Source organism: Phyllobates terribilis, unplaced genomic scaffold (genome assembly GCF_046119375.1).
Source record: "Phyllobates terribilis strain yellow unplaced genomic scaffold, ASM4611937v1 Scaffold_12__6_contigs__length_324123572, whole genome shotgun sequence".
Lineage (NCBI taxonomy): Eukaryota > Metazoa > Chordata > Amphibia > Anura > Dendrobatidae > Phyllobates > Phyllobates terribilis.
In genome coordinates this window covers 295,962,142-295,978,562 of record NW_027362772.1, presented here as the reverse complement: position 1 = coordinate 295,978,562, position 16,421 = coordinate 295,962,142, and the positions used below count along the sequence as shown (strand labels likewise).

The 16,421-nt window shown below is 44.9% G+C and overlaps 1 protein-coding gene across 1 annotated transcript in view; it reads right to left on the bottom strand.

Annotated features, from left to right (window-relative positions):
* LOC141172733 (nicotinamide N-methyltransferase-like) overlaps positions 1 to 15,956 on the bottom strand; it is a 90,105-nt gene extending 74,149 nt beyond the window's left edge. The window contains exon 1 of the mRNA XM_073657204.1: positions 15,738 to 15,956. Coding sequence (XP_073513305.1) covers positions 15,738 to 15,891 — 154 coding nt within the window. The 5' untranslated portion in view covers positions 15,892 to 15,956. The remainder of the gene's footprint in view (positions 1 to 15,737) is intronic.
* Between the last annotated feature and the right edge of the window lie 465 nt (positions 15,957 to 16,421).

Below are 16,421 nucleotides of genomic sequence, written 5' to 3'. Positions count from 1 at the left end.
ACGTAGAAGTCGTAGGGCCTCCTCAAAAAAATACTCCCATTATTAGGAAGTGGGTCTCTCATATTGTTTTCCTATGCACTGAATGCAACGGCTGTCAAAAATTTGGAGCAACTCCAATGTCCCTTGAAAGAGACATAGGTGTCGGAGAGATTCCAGAAAACAATGTTCCCATTATTAGGAAGTGGGTCTCCCATACTGCTTGCCTATGCTGTGAATGCAACGGCTGCCAAAAATTTGGAGGAACTCCAATGTCCCTTGCAAGTGATGATATGGTGGTGGAGGATGAGGACGAGGAGAAGGAGGAGGACGGGAGCAAATAGACAAAATCAGGAAGCGTATACCCATGTCTGGGTGTGAAGACAGAGGTGCATAGAAATAGAGTTAGACCTCCCAAAAAAAGGCACTGTATTTGAGGTTATGTTACGCTGCTACCATTCGGTGGTGTTGAGAAGTCTGGCCCAATCTATCCCTTGTTAATATTTATAAGAGTCAGCCTGTCAGCATTTTCAGTTGACAGGCAGATGCGCCTATTGGTTATAATTCCACCAGGAAAACTAAAAACCCGCTCTGGCAAAACACTAGCGGCTGGGCAGGCCAGGAACTCCAGGGCGTAGAGAGCCAGTTCATGCCACGTGTCCAGCTTGGATTCCCAATAATTATAAGGCACAGAGGAATCACAGAGGATGTTGGTATGGTAGGCAAGGTACTCCCTCAGCATCTTCCGAAACTTGTCCCTCCTTGTGAGAGCACCTCACGCATCAGGGCATATGCGATGTAAGAGTCTGATTAAACTGTCCCAGAACTTTGACATTGTTCCCCTGCCTCTGCTCAATTGGATTTGTGTCTCTCTCACCTGTGATTCTTTGTTGTTCAACGAACTGCGACCTCTGCCGCCAGCGTTTTCAGATGGGAAATTTTTTTAATAATTCTGCAGCAACGGCATTCTGGTACTGCCCCATTTCTTTAGATCTGTCCTGCGCAGGAATAAGACACAGAAAGTTCTCTTTGTAGTGAGGCTCTAGAAATGTCACCAACCAGTAATGACTGTCACCCAAAATTTGGACAACGCGAGGGTCATGTGAAAGGCAGGGTAACATAAACTCAGCCATGTGTGCCAGACTGCTAACAGGCAAGACTTCAGTGTCCTCACCAAGAGGACGACTGACCATGCTCTCCTCCACATCCTCCTCCTCCTCCCAGTCCTCAGGCCATCCACGCTGAACAAACAATATGACAGTTGTGCAGGTAGTACCGTGTATAGCGCAGGAAACTAGCTCCTGTTCTTCCTCCACCTCCTCTTCCTCATTGTCACCCAGTTCACATTGGGATGAGATGAAGCTGGTCTGTGTGTAATTATGCTGTATGGTTCCTTGCTCCATCTCATCGTGCTCCGCCTGCAATGCATCCTCTTTAATTGTGAGCAAAGAGCGTTTTGGAAGACAGAGAAGTGGGATGGTGATGCTAATTATGGCATCATCAACACTCACCATCTGACACTGACATCCATGTCCACTCCTGAGGTTTTATGTGTGGAGTCTGACTTGAATACTGACAGCCTTGTTGATGCTGGTACTCAACAACTGCCCTCTTTTGTTCACAAATCCTTTCCAAAATCTGCAATGTAGAGTTCCAACGCGTGAGGACATCACAGATCAGTCGGTGAGCTGGAAGCTTCAAACGCTGCTGAAGCACGACAAGGGCGGTGGAAGCTGTAGCTGACTTTCTAAAATGGGCACACAGGTGGTGTACCTTGACAAGAAGATCCGGTTGATTTGGGTAGGTTTTGAGAAACCACTGAACCATGAGGTTAAGCACATGGGCCAGGCATGGTACGTGTGTGAGCTCGCCTCGCCTCAGAGCTGCCACCAGGTTTCGACCATTGTCACACACGACCATGCCTGGCTGTAGGGTCAGTGGTGTCAGCCACAGATCTGCCTGATCTTTCAGAACTGTCCACAACTCTTCAGCATTGTGCGGTTTGTCACCTAAGCATATTAGCTTCAGCACAGCCTGTTGCCGATTGGCCGAGGCAGTGCTGCAGTGATTCCAGCTTGCAACTGATGTGGCCATTTTGGAGATGGAGGTTGAGGAGGAGGAGGAGATGCAGGAGCTGTAGAATGTGGGGGTAACCCTGATTGACCAAGGGCCTGCAAACCTTGGCGTCAGAAGGACATGTTCCATTCCAAGGTTCGACTTGGTCCCGGCTTCCACTATATTAACCCAGTGTGCCAGCAGTGAGATGTGCCGTCCCTGCCCACAAGCACTTGTCCAAGTGTCCATGGTTAGGTGGACTTTCCCAGTAAATGCGTTGTTGAGGGCACGGCTAATGTTATGGGACACGTGCTCGTGTAATGTGGGGACTGCACACCTGTAGAAATAGTGGAGACTGGAGACCAAGTACTGAGGGACGGCCGCCGCCATCAGATTGCGGAAAGCTTCCATCTTCATGAACCTAAAAGACAACATTTCCAGCCCAAGCATTTGCGAAACGTGTGAATTTAGTAGTGCGGCCTGAGGGGTGTTGGCTGCGTATTTGCGCCTGTGTTCCCAGGACTCCAGTATGGACAACTGAACGCTGTGCTGGGAAAAAGTACGTGGACACGTGGTTGCTGATGGTGCTAGTTGAGAGTGTTCAACGACAAGTGCAGTGCCGGAGGCATCTTCGCATGCACCATGAACAGGGGATTGGCATGCACGCTACCACTGCTGATGCTGGCCTTGAAGGTGATGCAAATGGCCTTTCTGGGGTTATCTGCAGAGTCTTTAAAAAACAACCAGACTCATGAAGACCTAACAGTTGTACTGGCAACTTCTGTCGTGTTGGCGTTATGGTTTTTTCACATTCTGTCTGTGGCCACCACACTGCTTCTTTCTTCCTCTTGTGGTGCTATGCCTCCCTCCCCCTGTGTGCTGCTGTCCTCGCTCTGCATGTCCCCCTGCCAAGTTGGGTCAGTTACTATATCATCCACCACTTCGTCTTCCTCGTCTGCACCCTGGTCCTCCTCTTGACTTTCTGGCAATTGTGTCTCATCATCATCCACCTAGTGGATGCTAGTTTCCCACCGTTGCCTTCGAGTGACCGTGGCTGCTCCAATATTTGGGCATTCTCCTCTTGAGTCGCTTGAAGCTGGCAGGTCAAGAGGTCCTAATGTACAAATGGTAAAGTGAACAGCACTACGAGTGTCTAAGTTTGGGATCAGTTGTATCCCGGCACTTGGCATGGTGGGACGAAGAAGGATCTGGGTGAGGAATATGCGGTCTAGACTCACGGCTACTGAGACTTGTCCGTGTAGAAGACCAGGGTGGTGGTGGTGGCAAAGTGATTGGAAGCATTATCTGCTATCCAACCAACAACCTTTTGACACTGCTCTCGGTTCAATAGTGCTGTGCTGCGGTCAGCTAGTAATTGAGACAGGAAGGTAGAGCGACCAGATGTGAGTTTTTGTTGTGGCACAATTTCAGATTGCCCACGGCCACGTCCTCGGCCTCTGCATGTACCATCACCACTTCCACTTCCGCGTCCCTTGACACGCACCTTGCCCATTTTAAATGGAGTACAATATTTTCCACATTCACGAGAAATGGCTGATTTTGGAACACAGTTATATGTGATAGGTCTGACAAAGAATTATGGTTTTAAATAGCAGGCCTGTAATTTACTAATATTATTCTTTACAAAGACCTAGTGTGAATAGCTTGACTGACACACTGCAATGCAATGGAAGACAGAAATGGTTGATTTTGGAATGCTGTTATATGTGATATGTCTGACAGAGAACTTCCTTTTTAAATAGCAGGCCTGTAATTTACTAATATTATTCTTCACAGAGACCTAGTGTGAATAGCTTGACTGACACACTGCAACAGAATGGAAAAGGAGGCCAATATTTTCCACGTTCAGTTCAAATTTCTGTATTTTTATTGCTGAAATACGGAACAGATCTGGCTGTATTCTGCAGTACTAACGAGCAAATGGAGCAGAAAAATGGTGTACTCTGGATTGCTTTTTAAGCAAATAATCAGTATTAAGATAAAAAAAATTGCCCTGGCTCCTGATATCAGGGGCTATGTTTACAAATATCTGTAATTATTACAGCAGCAGCAGGACATTAAATGGACCCTCTTACACTATATGAACTGTAGTCTGCCACATACACTGCCTGCCTGCCTAACTCCTGCTATCTCCACTTAATATATGCAGCTGGATTAGACCTCAGAAGGACTGTTAGTTCAGCAACATCTCTCCCTTCTCTGCCTGTTTCCGGGGTAGATGTTACACCCACACTGCCTAAGTTTAGATAGGGGTGAGACTGGTTACATTAATTCATTGGAATCCCAGGGGAACCTTTACTCAGGGCGACTATAAGCTGTAGCTTCTCTCAGGCACATGATAGATTCAGTTGCTGACCAGACACATCTGACAAGAGTCTTCATATACGGTAGAACAGTACCATTTAATGAGGCATGGCAAGTGCAATGCAAATATCTCTTTGAACAACAGGCTCCAGTAATAACATTACAGTCTCCTTTACAGCACAGCAGTACACAGTCTATTATCCGGTAGCACAGTACAGCACAGTTTTAATGCATACACAACCACAGGCTTTTCCTTCACAAGAACTCAATAGTACACAGCATTCTTTATCCTTCATGGAGATGGAGGGGAGAAGGGTGTGATGAAGGAGATGATCTCTATGACAAGCTTCCTTCCAGTCCTTTTCTTCCTGGCTGATAATACTCCACACTGTTAGCTCAGGGTGTCTAACTGACCTTTGACTATCTTCCCTCTAGACCTGAATTCTGTTGCCTTGCCTTCTGTGAGATACAGATCATAAGCCACCTTTCTCTTCGGATCTGGCCAGACAGTAAACAACTTCCCCACAATCTCCCTGGGGCTCTGCTAAAACATTCCCCCTCTCCTGTGACTGTGTTAACCCCTCTAGTTGCTGGATGCTTCTGGAGCACAACACTTCCTGTTGCCTGTGCTTGTGTTACTCCTAATAGTTGCTGAATGCTTTTAAAGCAACAGCACTACTTCTGCATGTCACATAGACTGTGACGAACATAGCTGCACCAGGTCTTATATAGACCAGATTACGCTGTGTGGCCAGCCAATCACTGTAATTCCCTCAACCAACATGGCTACAACATTACAGTGCATGGCAAGCAATCCCTGCATGTTCATTGGCTATCTAAAGAGCGTCAAACATGCAGGGCGGGAACCCGAGTTCCCTCACAAGCAATCCGGAAATACTGGCCGAACGCCGAGCACCGTGATGATCGGGAGAGTATGGAGCAGTGGCGAGCACGTTTTCTCATCACTAGTTGAGACGTTAAGCTGACTGGAGATATGACAGGTTCTTATGGTCAGTAATAACAGTAATAAGATGGACAGCTCCCTCCAACCAATGTCTCTATTCTTTGAACTCCAATTTGATCACCAAAAGTACCCTATTACCCACATCATAATTTCTTTTAGTCAAAGACAATTTTTTAGAAAAAAAAAGCACATGGATGCCATTTACCAGGGACGGACCCTAAGACAACACAGCCCCAAGCCGACATCTGACGTATCAACCTCCACAATAAAGGATTGGGAAACATTGGGTTGACTGAGTATAGGTGTAGTGGCAAAATGATTCTTTATGGAAGAAAAAGCCTGGAGGGAGGCATCCGACCATTTTGAAAAATCAGACCCCTTCTTAGTCATGTAAATAAGGAGTTTCACAATTGCAGATGTAATTTTGGATGAATTTCCGGTAAAAATTAGCAAAACCCAGAAAATGTTGTAGAGCCTTCAGGTTCTCGGGACGTTCCCAATCAAGGACTGCATGGATCTTCTCTGGATCCATCTGAAAACCCAAAGATGACAACAAGTACCCCAAAAACTGAACTTCCTGAACAGCGAAAACACATTTTTCCAGTTTGGCATAAAGTTTGTTATCCCTTAATATCTGGATCACCTGCTTAACATGCCCCTGATGTGTCTCAAAATCAGGTGAGTAAACCAAAATATCATCCAGATAGACCACCACAAGCCTCCCTACCAAATGATGGAAAATATAATTTATGAAGTGGTTGAATACCGCAGGTGCATTGGTCAAACCAAGAGGCATAACCAGACTCTCGAAATGCCCTTCCGGGGTATTGAATGCTGTTTTTCATTCGTCTGCTTCTCTGATTCTAACCATATTGTAGGCTCCCCTTGAATCCAACTTGCAGAATGACTTAGCTCCTACAACCTGGCTAAACAAATTAGGAATCAGAGGAAGAAGGTATGGATCACGGATGGTAATTTGATTTAATTCCTCGAAATCTAAACAGGGACATAGACCGCCATCTTTTTTCTTCACAAAGAAGAACCCTGCCGCCATGGACGAAGATGAGGGTCTGATATGTCCCTTCTCCAGACTCTCCGCAATGACATCCTTCATAGCTTGTCTCTCAGGGCCAGAAAGATTATACAGTCTGGACTTCGGTAGTTTAGCTCTGGGTGACAGGTTAATTGGACAGTCATAAGCACGATGAGAACATAATTTCTGACACCCACTCTCTGAAAAAACGTCCTCTAAATCAGACAGAAAAGCAGATAATTCTGTATTTCCGTCGAGACAGAAAAAAACAAGAGACCTGAACTGGAATGTAAATTGGTGTGCATGCAGCATGAAAGAGCATGTTCACACATGGCCACTAAACAGAAAAAAAACAAAGACAGGAATACAATACATAAATACCCTGCAGTAAATAAATAAATCGCAATAGTGAATGAAAATAATAGAGGGTACTTAGTTAACATAATTTTTATCAAAATAATGCGAAAGCCTGTGTCCACTGTTTTGGTTCAGTCTCTCTGCCCTTATCCACATATATGCCACTTGACAAACGGTAAGGTTTTAAATATTAGGGTTAGGACTGTCCCATAAGGATTGCCGAGACGAGGCGGGATGGCTTTTGCATTATTTTGATCAAAATTATATTAACTGAGTACCCTTTATTATTTTCATGCACTATTGTGACTTATTTATTTACTGCAGGGTATTTGTGTATTGTATTTCAGTCTTTGTTTTTTTTCCATGTCATAGAGACAGTAGCAAGGGAAATATCTAAACAGTTCTCATGGCAGTAATCTCCCCATTCAATATTCTCCCTGGCTTGCCAATCCACCAATTGATTATGTTTAACAAGCCAAGGAATACACAAAACAATCGGTGTGGGAAGATTGTCCAGGACATAGCAAAGGATTATTTCACAATGAACTGACCCCATCCCCAGTTTTACATTATGAACAATCTGAGTAAATGCTTTCTGTGCAAGTTGTGCCAAGTCGATGGCAAAGATGGAAATAGGTTTAGCTAAAGTATAGCAAGCAAGACCATGAGTTTTTACAAACTCTGCATCAACCATGCTGACTCCGGCTCCACTGTCAACAAACACAGAAATTTTTTCGTTTTTTCTCTCTAGCACCACCTCTGCTGTCAGGACAAAGCGGGAACTGCAGGTTGTCAATAAATGCACCCTTTGTTTATCCAATTCCTGAATACCAAGAGTCAAATCGAGTCTCCTTTTGTTTAGGAATTGAAGGACAGGTCCCTTTTTCCCACAAAAAAAATATGCCTTTTTTCTTGCGAATCTCCGGGGAGATGTATGATGCAGAGACACCCCCAACTGCAAGGGTTCCTCCTCCTCCCCCAGTACTGGTTCACCCCCAGACCACTCCCCCAGCAGAGGTACACAACCCCGAGAAGGTGGTCTCATCTGTCTATCACGAAGGCGTCTATCAAGACGTATGGCTAACGACATGGCAGCCTCCATGGACTGAGGGGTTTCATATACTGCCAAGGCATCTTTCAAACTTTCAGTAAGTCCCTTATAAAATTGACTTCTAAGGGCTAAGTCATTCCATTAGGAATCTGCTGCTCATTTATGGAATTCCGAACTTTACGTCTCCACTGACTGATTCCCCTGCTGAAGGGGACTCGGTCAGGGTTATCATAGATGAGGGCCAGACCCCCGAAAAACCCCTCCACAGACTGGAGACAAACCGAGTACTGCGGTAAAAAAAAACGCCCACGACTGAAGATCTCCCTGCAGTAGAGCAATCACAATTCCAACCCGTTTCTCCTCATTTCTGGAGGAGTAAGGACGAAGTTCAAAATGCAGTTTGCAGGCCTCCTTGAAAACAAAAAACTTGTCCCCACCTCCTGAAAACCTGTCTGGTTGGGCAACCTTGGACTCAGGCTGGACAGGCCTACCTGCTGAGACCCCCACATTGGTGACCTGTAGCCGCTGATGCTGCTGCTGAACCTCACAGCGAAGTTCATTCACCTCCAGAGACAGACTGCGCAGCCACTCTGTGAGTTCTGCAACTGAACCCATACCAAGGGAGAAAGGAAAAAAAAGGTCCATGCCCAAAAACAGACAGAAAGAAAAAAAAAAAAGTGTCAGTTTTTTCCTTTTCAAAATGTGCTTGGCTGGGGATAATGTCATGGGAGGTGTGCGAAAATGCAACATAAAGGGAAGAGGGAAAGGAAGCCAAGACTCTAGGGAAAGGGGGGAGTGTAGACCCCCTAGGCTGATAGAATGTCACCCTGTCTCCTCTAACGTCCCTATATTGGTTCTTCACCAATCGCCACACCCGCACCTCGCTTTGTTTTCCCTGGCGTTTGGTCTTGGCTAGGGAAGGAAGGGGATGAGTGCAAGTCAATCCCCACTGAACACTAAAGACAACAAGGGAGGACAAACAAGGGAAAATTGCTTAGCCTTAGATGACTCCAGACAAAAGCATACACGTTCTCTAGCACCAGAGAGGATGAAGTACTGCTCTTGCTCAAGCCTTCACTAGGAGTAATGAATATCGCCTGCACCTCCCTCTGACACTCAACAGGTATTTATACACCCAGGCCAGGGTGTTAATTAGCCAGAGGAAGGTTGCCTCTGGGTCCTAGAGACAGCCTCTAAGAAGTTGTCTGTAATGACAAATGTAGAGATCTCCTTCAAACAACTGCAGGTCGACTGTCTGTCACTTCTGACACACCCATGACAATTAGTTTCTCACAAAGGAGCTGACCACACTGAGTGGCAGTAGGTGCAAGTTGCTCCATCATGACCTGTTTGTTAGATATCAGAGGGAAAACAGAGAAAGCAGCACAGTGGCTCAGTGGTTAGTAGTGTAGCTTTGCAGCACTGGGGTCCTGGGTTCAAATCCCTCCAAAGACAACATCTGCAAGGAGTTTGTATGCTCTACTCTTGCTTGCGTGGGTTTCCCCCGGGTTCTCCAGTTCCCTTCCACACTCCAAAAATGTACTGATAGGGAATGTAGATTGTGAGCCCCAATGGGTACAGTGCCGACAATGTCTATAAATTGTCCGAATTGTAAAGTGCTGCGGAATATGTTGGTGCTATATAAAAAAAAAGGTTATTATTATTGTTAGAATTGGGGTTTGCCAAGGTACCAGATTGCAGATCTTAACTCTTATAGATTGCTGGAGCCTATCCACAGTAAAAAAGCAGCCAAAGAGTGTCCGGGAATCGTCACACAGACTTTTCTTAGCCAGAGCTGCTTTTCGGCAGGGTTGGACGAGCCCACCAGAGAACTGGAGAATCCTCTGGTGGGCCTTGGCTTCTCCTTCATGAAAGTTCATATTGCAAATCTTGCAGCTGCTATTGGGCTCTTGAGTAGGGGAGAAAGGTGGTCCTTCAGAATCAAATCCTCAGGTGGGCCCAATGTTTTTCAGTCTGACACTGCTTCTCAGGGAGAGTTGTATTTCACCACAGTCATATTCTTTAGCTCGATCAAAGGACTGGCATAGAGGGAAACCGCATCTACTCCGGCTGTAATTTCTTCCAGGAAGTCCTCTAATGCAGTTTGTTCCATAAGCAATGGCAGCCTGTTCAACAACAGCTCACACTTTTCGGTGGTGCTTTGAGGTAGAGATGTTACAATGGATTGATAAAGTTGTGGTGTGCTCGTTCTCTGAGATAGGTCAAAAACAGCAGATATGTCCGCTTCCATTACAGCTGACGGGCTCTCACTCAGCCTGACTGGAGCATGTAAACAACCGAAGGTTCTTTGGTCAGATAACTGCTTGACAATACTTGACATGGTAACAGAGGAGGAGGAAGAAGCAGCAGATGCGGTTGATGGGGTGGCTGATGGTTGTTGAGGTCCGCTGGTCCGCATTTTATCGCAGTGAGATTTCTAGTGTAAAGCATGTTGATTATGCACGCGAAGGTTCATAAATGTAGTTGTCAAATTATTGCTCTTTTTCCCTCTACTGAGTGTTTTCTTGCAAAGTTAGCAGATAACCTGAGTTGGCTCATCCTTTGCTATATCGAAAAAGGCCCTGACTAGGCAACCTTTGCCGCCTCTGCGAGCAGCAGACCAGTGACCGATGATGGTCACTGCCACAGTTGTGGTTAAGGATGCCGTGCTCGTTGCCGATATGACAAGATATTCTTCAAACAATTTCAAACTCAGATCTAGCCTGCTGAATCATGATTATCACAGAAAAAAAATATTTTTTTTACTCTGCATACAGCTTAATTTCAGCGCCACAAATTGACAAAGTGACATATGGTGTACTGTATCACATTTTTCACAGAAAAAAAAAAATTTTAGTCTTGTTAGCAACTGAAAAAAATTGTTTTTTTTTTACTCAGTATGCACACAGCTGAATTTTAACACCATAAAATGACAAGGTGACATATGGCATACTGTATGACGTTTCTCACAGTAAAAAAATATGTTCTTACTCTTGTTAGCAACTGAAAAAAATGTTTTTTTTTTACTCAGTCTGCACACAGCTGAATTTCACCCCCACAAAATGACAAGGTGGGCTACTATGGCTTGCTGTATCATGTTAGCAACTGAAAAAAATAGATTTCTAAAGGTATCCTCGTGCATGGAGCACAATAGAAGCAGTGCACAACAGAGTTCTATGACATGTGCCCTGCTGTCTTTGTCTGGACCTCAGTAATGGTACAAGTAAAAAAAACTGCTGGAAGGTCGATTTCACAACCACACAGGACACTAGCTACCTAAACTATCTGACTTAGAAGCAACCGTCTATCTAACTAGCTAAAATCTCTCAGTGCAGGAGCACCGTCAGCAGCAGCCTCTGTTACCAGCTTTAATATCAAAATGGGAATAACACAACCTGTCTGCTCTTTATATAGAGAGAGACACGTGATTTCAGTAGCCAATGGCACAAGCCCTTGTGTCTGGACATTGTAGATGCTTCCTGCGCCCTGATTGACCAGCCGCGATTTGCAAACATAAAGTTAGGAGAAAAAAAAAATAACAAGCATGCCGCTGCTCTGAGCTCCTGTGAGCTCTTCCCAGCCCCTCCCCTCATCAAACACATCCCCCCGCTCATCAAACACCACCATTATGCTAGCCAAAGTGTTAAAAATTCTTTAGTTGCAACGCAATAATTTCCGCACTTTTTCACTGAATTTTACAGATTTTTGCTGATTTTAAGAAAAAATGCTCATGTTTCTGATCATGAATCCGAATGTGCCATATTAGGCCAATTTTGAAACTTGCGATCGTTTTTCGAACATATTCGCTCATCACAAATCTGATTATGCCAATACAATATGTGCGGTGAACAAGCTAAGCAGAGCGAAACCTCAGGCGCGGTGAACAAGCAGAGCAGAGCAAAACCGCAGTTGCGGTGAACAAGCAGAGCAGAGCAAAACTGCAGGTGCAGTGAACAAGCTGAGCAGAGAAAAACCCGCAGATGCGGTGACAAGCAGAGCAGAACAAAACCCTCAGGTGAGGTAAACAAGCAGAGCAGAACAAAACCCGCAGGTGCGGTGAACAAGCTGAGAAGAGCGAAACTGCAGGTGCGATGAACAAGCTAAGCAGAGCAAAACCTCAGGTGCAGTGAAAAAGAAGAGCAGAGCAAAACCGCAGGTGCGGTGAACAAGCAGAGCAGAGAAAAACTGCAGTTGCGGTGAACAAGCAGAGCAGAGCAAAACTGCAGGTGCACTGAACAAGCAGAGCAGAGCAAAACCCACAGATGCAGTAGACAAGCAGAGCAGAGCAAAACCCGCAGATGCGGTAGACAAGCAAAACAGAGCAAAACCCCCAGATGCGGTAGACAAGCAGAGCAGAGCAAAACCTGCAGGTGCGGTAAACAAGCAGAGCAGAACAAAACCCGCAGGTGTGGTGAACAAGCTGAGCAGAGTGAAACTGCAGGTGCGGTGAACTAGCTAAGCAGAGCGAAACCTCATGTGCGGTGCACAAGCCGAGCAGAGCGAAACCGCAGGTGCGGTAAACAAGAAGAGCAGAGCAAAACCGCAGTTGTGGTGAACAAGCAGAGCAGAGCAAAACCGCAGGTGCAGTGAACAAGCAAGGCAGAGCAAAACCGCAGGTGCGGTGAACAAGCAGAGCAGAGTGAAACCGCTGGTGCGGTGAACAAGCTTAGCAGAGTGAAACCTCAGGCGCGGTGAACAAGCAGAGCAGAGCAAAACCTGCAGGTGCGGTAAACAAGCAGAGCAGAACAAAACCCGCAAGTGTGGTGAACAAGCTGAGCAGAGTGAAACTGCAGGTGTGGTGAACTAGCTAAGCAGAGCGAAACCGCAGGTGCGGTGAACAGGAAGAGCAGAGCAAAACCACAGGTGCGGTGAACAAGCAGAGCAGAGCAAAACCGCAGGTGCGGTGAACAAGCAGAGCAGAGCAAAACCGCAGGTGCAGTGAACAAGCAAGGCAGAGCAAAACCGCAGGTGCGGTGAACAAGCAGAGCAGAGTGAAACCGCAGGTGCGGTGAACAAGCTGAGCAGAGCAAAACCGCAGGTGCAGTGAACAAGCTAAGCAGAGTGAAACCTCAGGCGCGGTGAACAAGCAGAGCAGAGCAAAACTGCAGTTGCGGTGAACAAGCAGAGCACAGCAAGACTGCAGGTGCAGTGAACAAGCAGAGCACAGCAAAACTGCAGGTGCAGTGAACAAGCAGAGCAGAGCAAAACCCGCAGTTGCGGTAGACAAGCAGAGCAGAGCAAAACCCGAAGATGCGGTAGACAAGCAAAACAGAGCAAAACCCACAGATTCGGTGGTAGACAAGCAGAGCAGAGCAAAACCTGCAGGTGCAGTGAACAAGCAGAGCAGAACAAAACCCGCAGGTGCGGTGAACAAGCTGAGCAGAGCGAAACCACAGGTGCGGTGAACAAACAGAACCAGATAAACACAAGGCACCTATAATGAAGTAGCGAGAGCAAACAAAACTCACAAACAGAAGCCCAGAGACAACGAGCTGGAGCCAGGCGCAGGTCCTGACACGGCAGGAAAAGGGAAGGTTCGGACATAGAGAAAAACAGGTAATGGGCTTGGACACAATTCAAACAGGAACTGAACCAGGAATAAGATACAGGAACGAGCCTGGGAATTCAGCCCCCAGGGTGGCTGAAACTGACTAGAAGTCACAGGTACAGGTAACAGGCCTGGGTATACAGCCCCCAGGGTGGCAGCAACACACTAGATACAGGACAGGACCTGGCAACTCAGTTGCAAGGAACACACTGATAGAAAGTGTTGCTCAGGCACCTCCTACTGGGTGGAGGGGGTCTAAGTATCCAGTGACTCACAGCAATAGGCTGGGGACGCATTAGGACTGCGCACACTGTAGCTTTAAGAATCAGGAAGCAACAGCGCCGCCACCCTAAGCCAGCAGACAAGAGACATGCAAACAGCAGGAACTGGAGAAAAGTGTGCAGCCTGGCCTGATAGGTAAGATTGCGGTCCTGCATGGTGGGAGTTGGTAAGCCATGCAAGCATGCCGTCAGGGATGTTACGCAATGTGCCTATAAAGAAGAACAACATTTAGGGATGGGGGCTGTATTTATTTGTATTTTTTTGTTTCTGTTACTTTATTTTTGTTTTACACTTTTCCAGTGCACTATTACTTTTTTTGTGAGGGGTCTCAGGGTCTCATTCATAGTATATGTGGAGGGACTCAATGGTCATTATTACTGTTTGTGTGGGGGCTCAGTGGACATTATATTTATATATACATGAACTCAGAGTATTATTTTAGTATATGGAGGAACTCAGGGTTATTATTGTCTTGAAGCATTTGAGGTATTATTAATTGCCACTCAAGTGACAATAATAAATGTTAAGTGGGCACTTAAGAGGCATTATTACATTATAGGACACTCAAAGCATTGCAACCATTAAAGGAACACACAGCAGTGATTATTACTTTTGAGGTGCTTGCTCCAGAGGTCATTATTACTTTTTGTGGGGGAGCATTATTATTGAAAATGTATTAAAAATCTAATATTAAGACTGTGTTCACATGTGGCATAAATGCTGCATTTTTTCTGCTGCTTTTACTCTCCACATTTTTTGTAGGTGTCTGGACCAAACTACACAACAACAATCTTCTTGGATTATTGTGTTTCTTTCTGCTGCAATTTTTTGTGCCTTTTCCCATTTATTTGATTGACTTTTGGTGCAGAATTGACACAGAATTTTTAATACTTTTTTATAGTACAGAAAAGCTTTGATTCTGCACTTAACATAACTGTTTCTGCATTTTATGCAGGTAATCTGCTGCCTTTAACTATCAAAGCAAAGTGGATGTGATTCCATAAAAACGCATACCCACTGTGCATCTAAAGACGCTGCTCAACTGTGCAGCTTTGGTGTTTTTTTTCTCTATAGGCTTCTATGGGAAGTCTGAAAAAAACACAAATGCTTTTTAAGTGCAGAAGACTTTTCTGTACTATAAAAAAAGACATTAAAAGCTGCATCAAATCTGCACCAAAACTGCATAAATGGGAAACAACAGCATAAACCAGAGAAGATTGTTATTGCATAGTATCTGTTACTGCACATGTAGATGAAAAGCAGCAAAAAAAAAAAAAAAGCAGCACTCAACCATATTTTGTAAAATTGCACTCAAAGGAGTATTCCCATCTCCAAGATCCTATCCCAATATGTAGTAGGTGTAATAATAATAATATTAGCAAATATCTCCAATTAGAAATATAGTATAGTATTTTTGATTCGCTATTCTCTTACCTCATTGCAGGCATTGCAGGACCTTAGGTATCCATGGTTATGACCATTAGTAACTAGCTAACTACCTGTGACTTTATCAGTCGACATAACCATGGATACCTAAGGTCCTGTATTGCCTGCACATGAGGAAAGAGATAGCGAATCAGAAAAAATATACTACATTTCTAATTGGAGGTATTTGTTAATATTATTATTACACCTACTACATATTGGGATAGGATCTTGGAGACGGGAATACCCATTTAAAACAAACTACTGCTCGTCTCATAGACAAGAGAATCCTAATATAGTGAAACTTACGTAAAAATGAACGGCTGCTACAAATATTAACGAATTAACAATAAAAGTAAATCAATAGCTCCCAACCGCCCCAGAAGCAGCAAAATAGCCCCAGATTTGGGTCTAAGTCCCGCTGTCCGGGGCGGTCTGCTGAATGTCCTTTGCAGCCACAATGTCCCCGATATCTCTTCCCATAAGGGTAGAAATAAATGGTAAATTGGTGGGACTAGGGATGTGGTTAGGGGTGCATAAAAAATTTGCCACAGCGAACATGTTTTGTCCCTCTTACCCTTCTGTGAAAGTTGGGAGCAATGATGCTGAAGAACTTCTTTAAGCATCACACAGCGCTCATTCTTATCAATAGGATGTCATCTGAGATCTTACGAAATCTGTTTAGATGAAACCATCTACACAGAACAATTAGGATACATACCCTCTGTAAAAGTTTTTGTAAGATTTTCAATGGGAAATATCAAGGAATCCTCTTCAGAGATCCTATCAGGTTTATCTGATGCGTAACTCTCCAAATGTTGCCTGGAATCAAAGTCATCTTCATGGTAGCGCTTGTAGGTGCTGGAATCCATCATTCAATCTTGTATCACAGGCAGTGTGACTGCTTCACCAGAGCTCAGGGTCTTTATATCATCACCAGAAATCTATTTACAAAGCATGTTAGCAATGAATATGTATACTTATCATATCATGAGTTCTTCTCTTCATTAATAGAGTCATGCGATCAAAATATAACAAAAGCAAGAAAAATAATGTTTAACCCATTAGGGATCATGTTACACACAAGCCACTAGATTCATATAGGGGCGAGACTGGTTACATGAATGTTTTGGAATCCTGGGGGAACCGTTGCTCAGGGTAACCATAGACCATGAGCTGCAGCTTCTCTCAGGCACACAGGGGTATTATCCCTCAGGCACAGACACATAGGTTGTTTCACTTGCTGACCAGACACACTTGACAAGAGTTCTCATAAATGGTAGAACAGTAGCATTTAATAAGAAGCAGCACAGCCAGTGCAAGTTAAGTCTTATAAGCAACAGGCTCCAGTGACAAACAGTACAGTTTCCTTAGCAGCACAGCAGTTCACAGTTTTCCCAGTAGT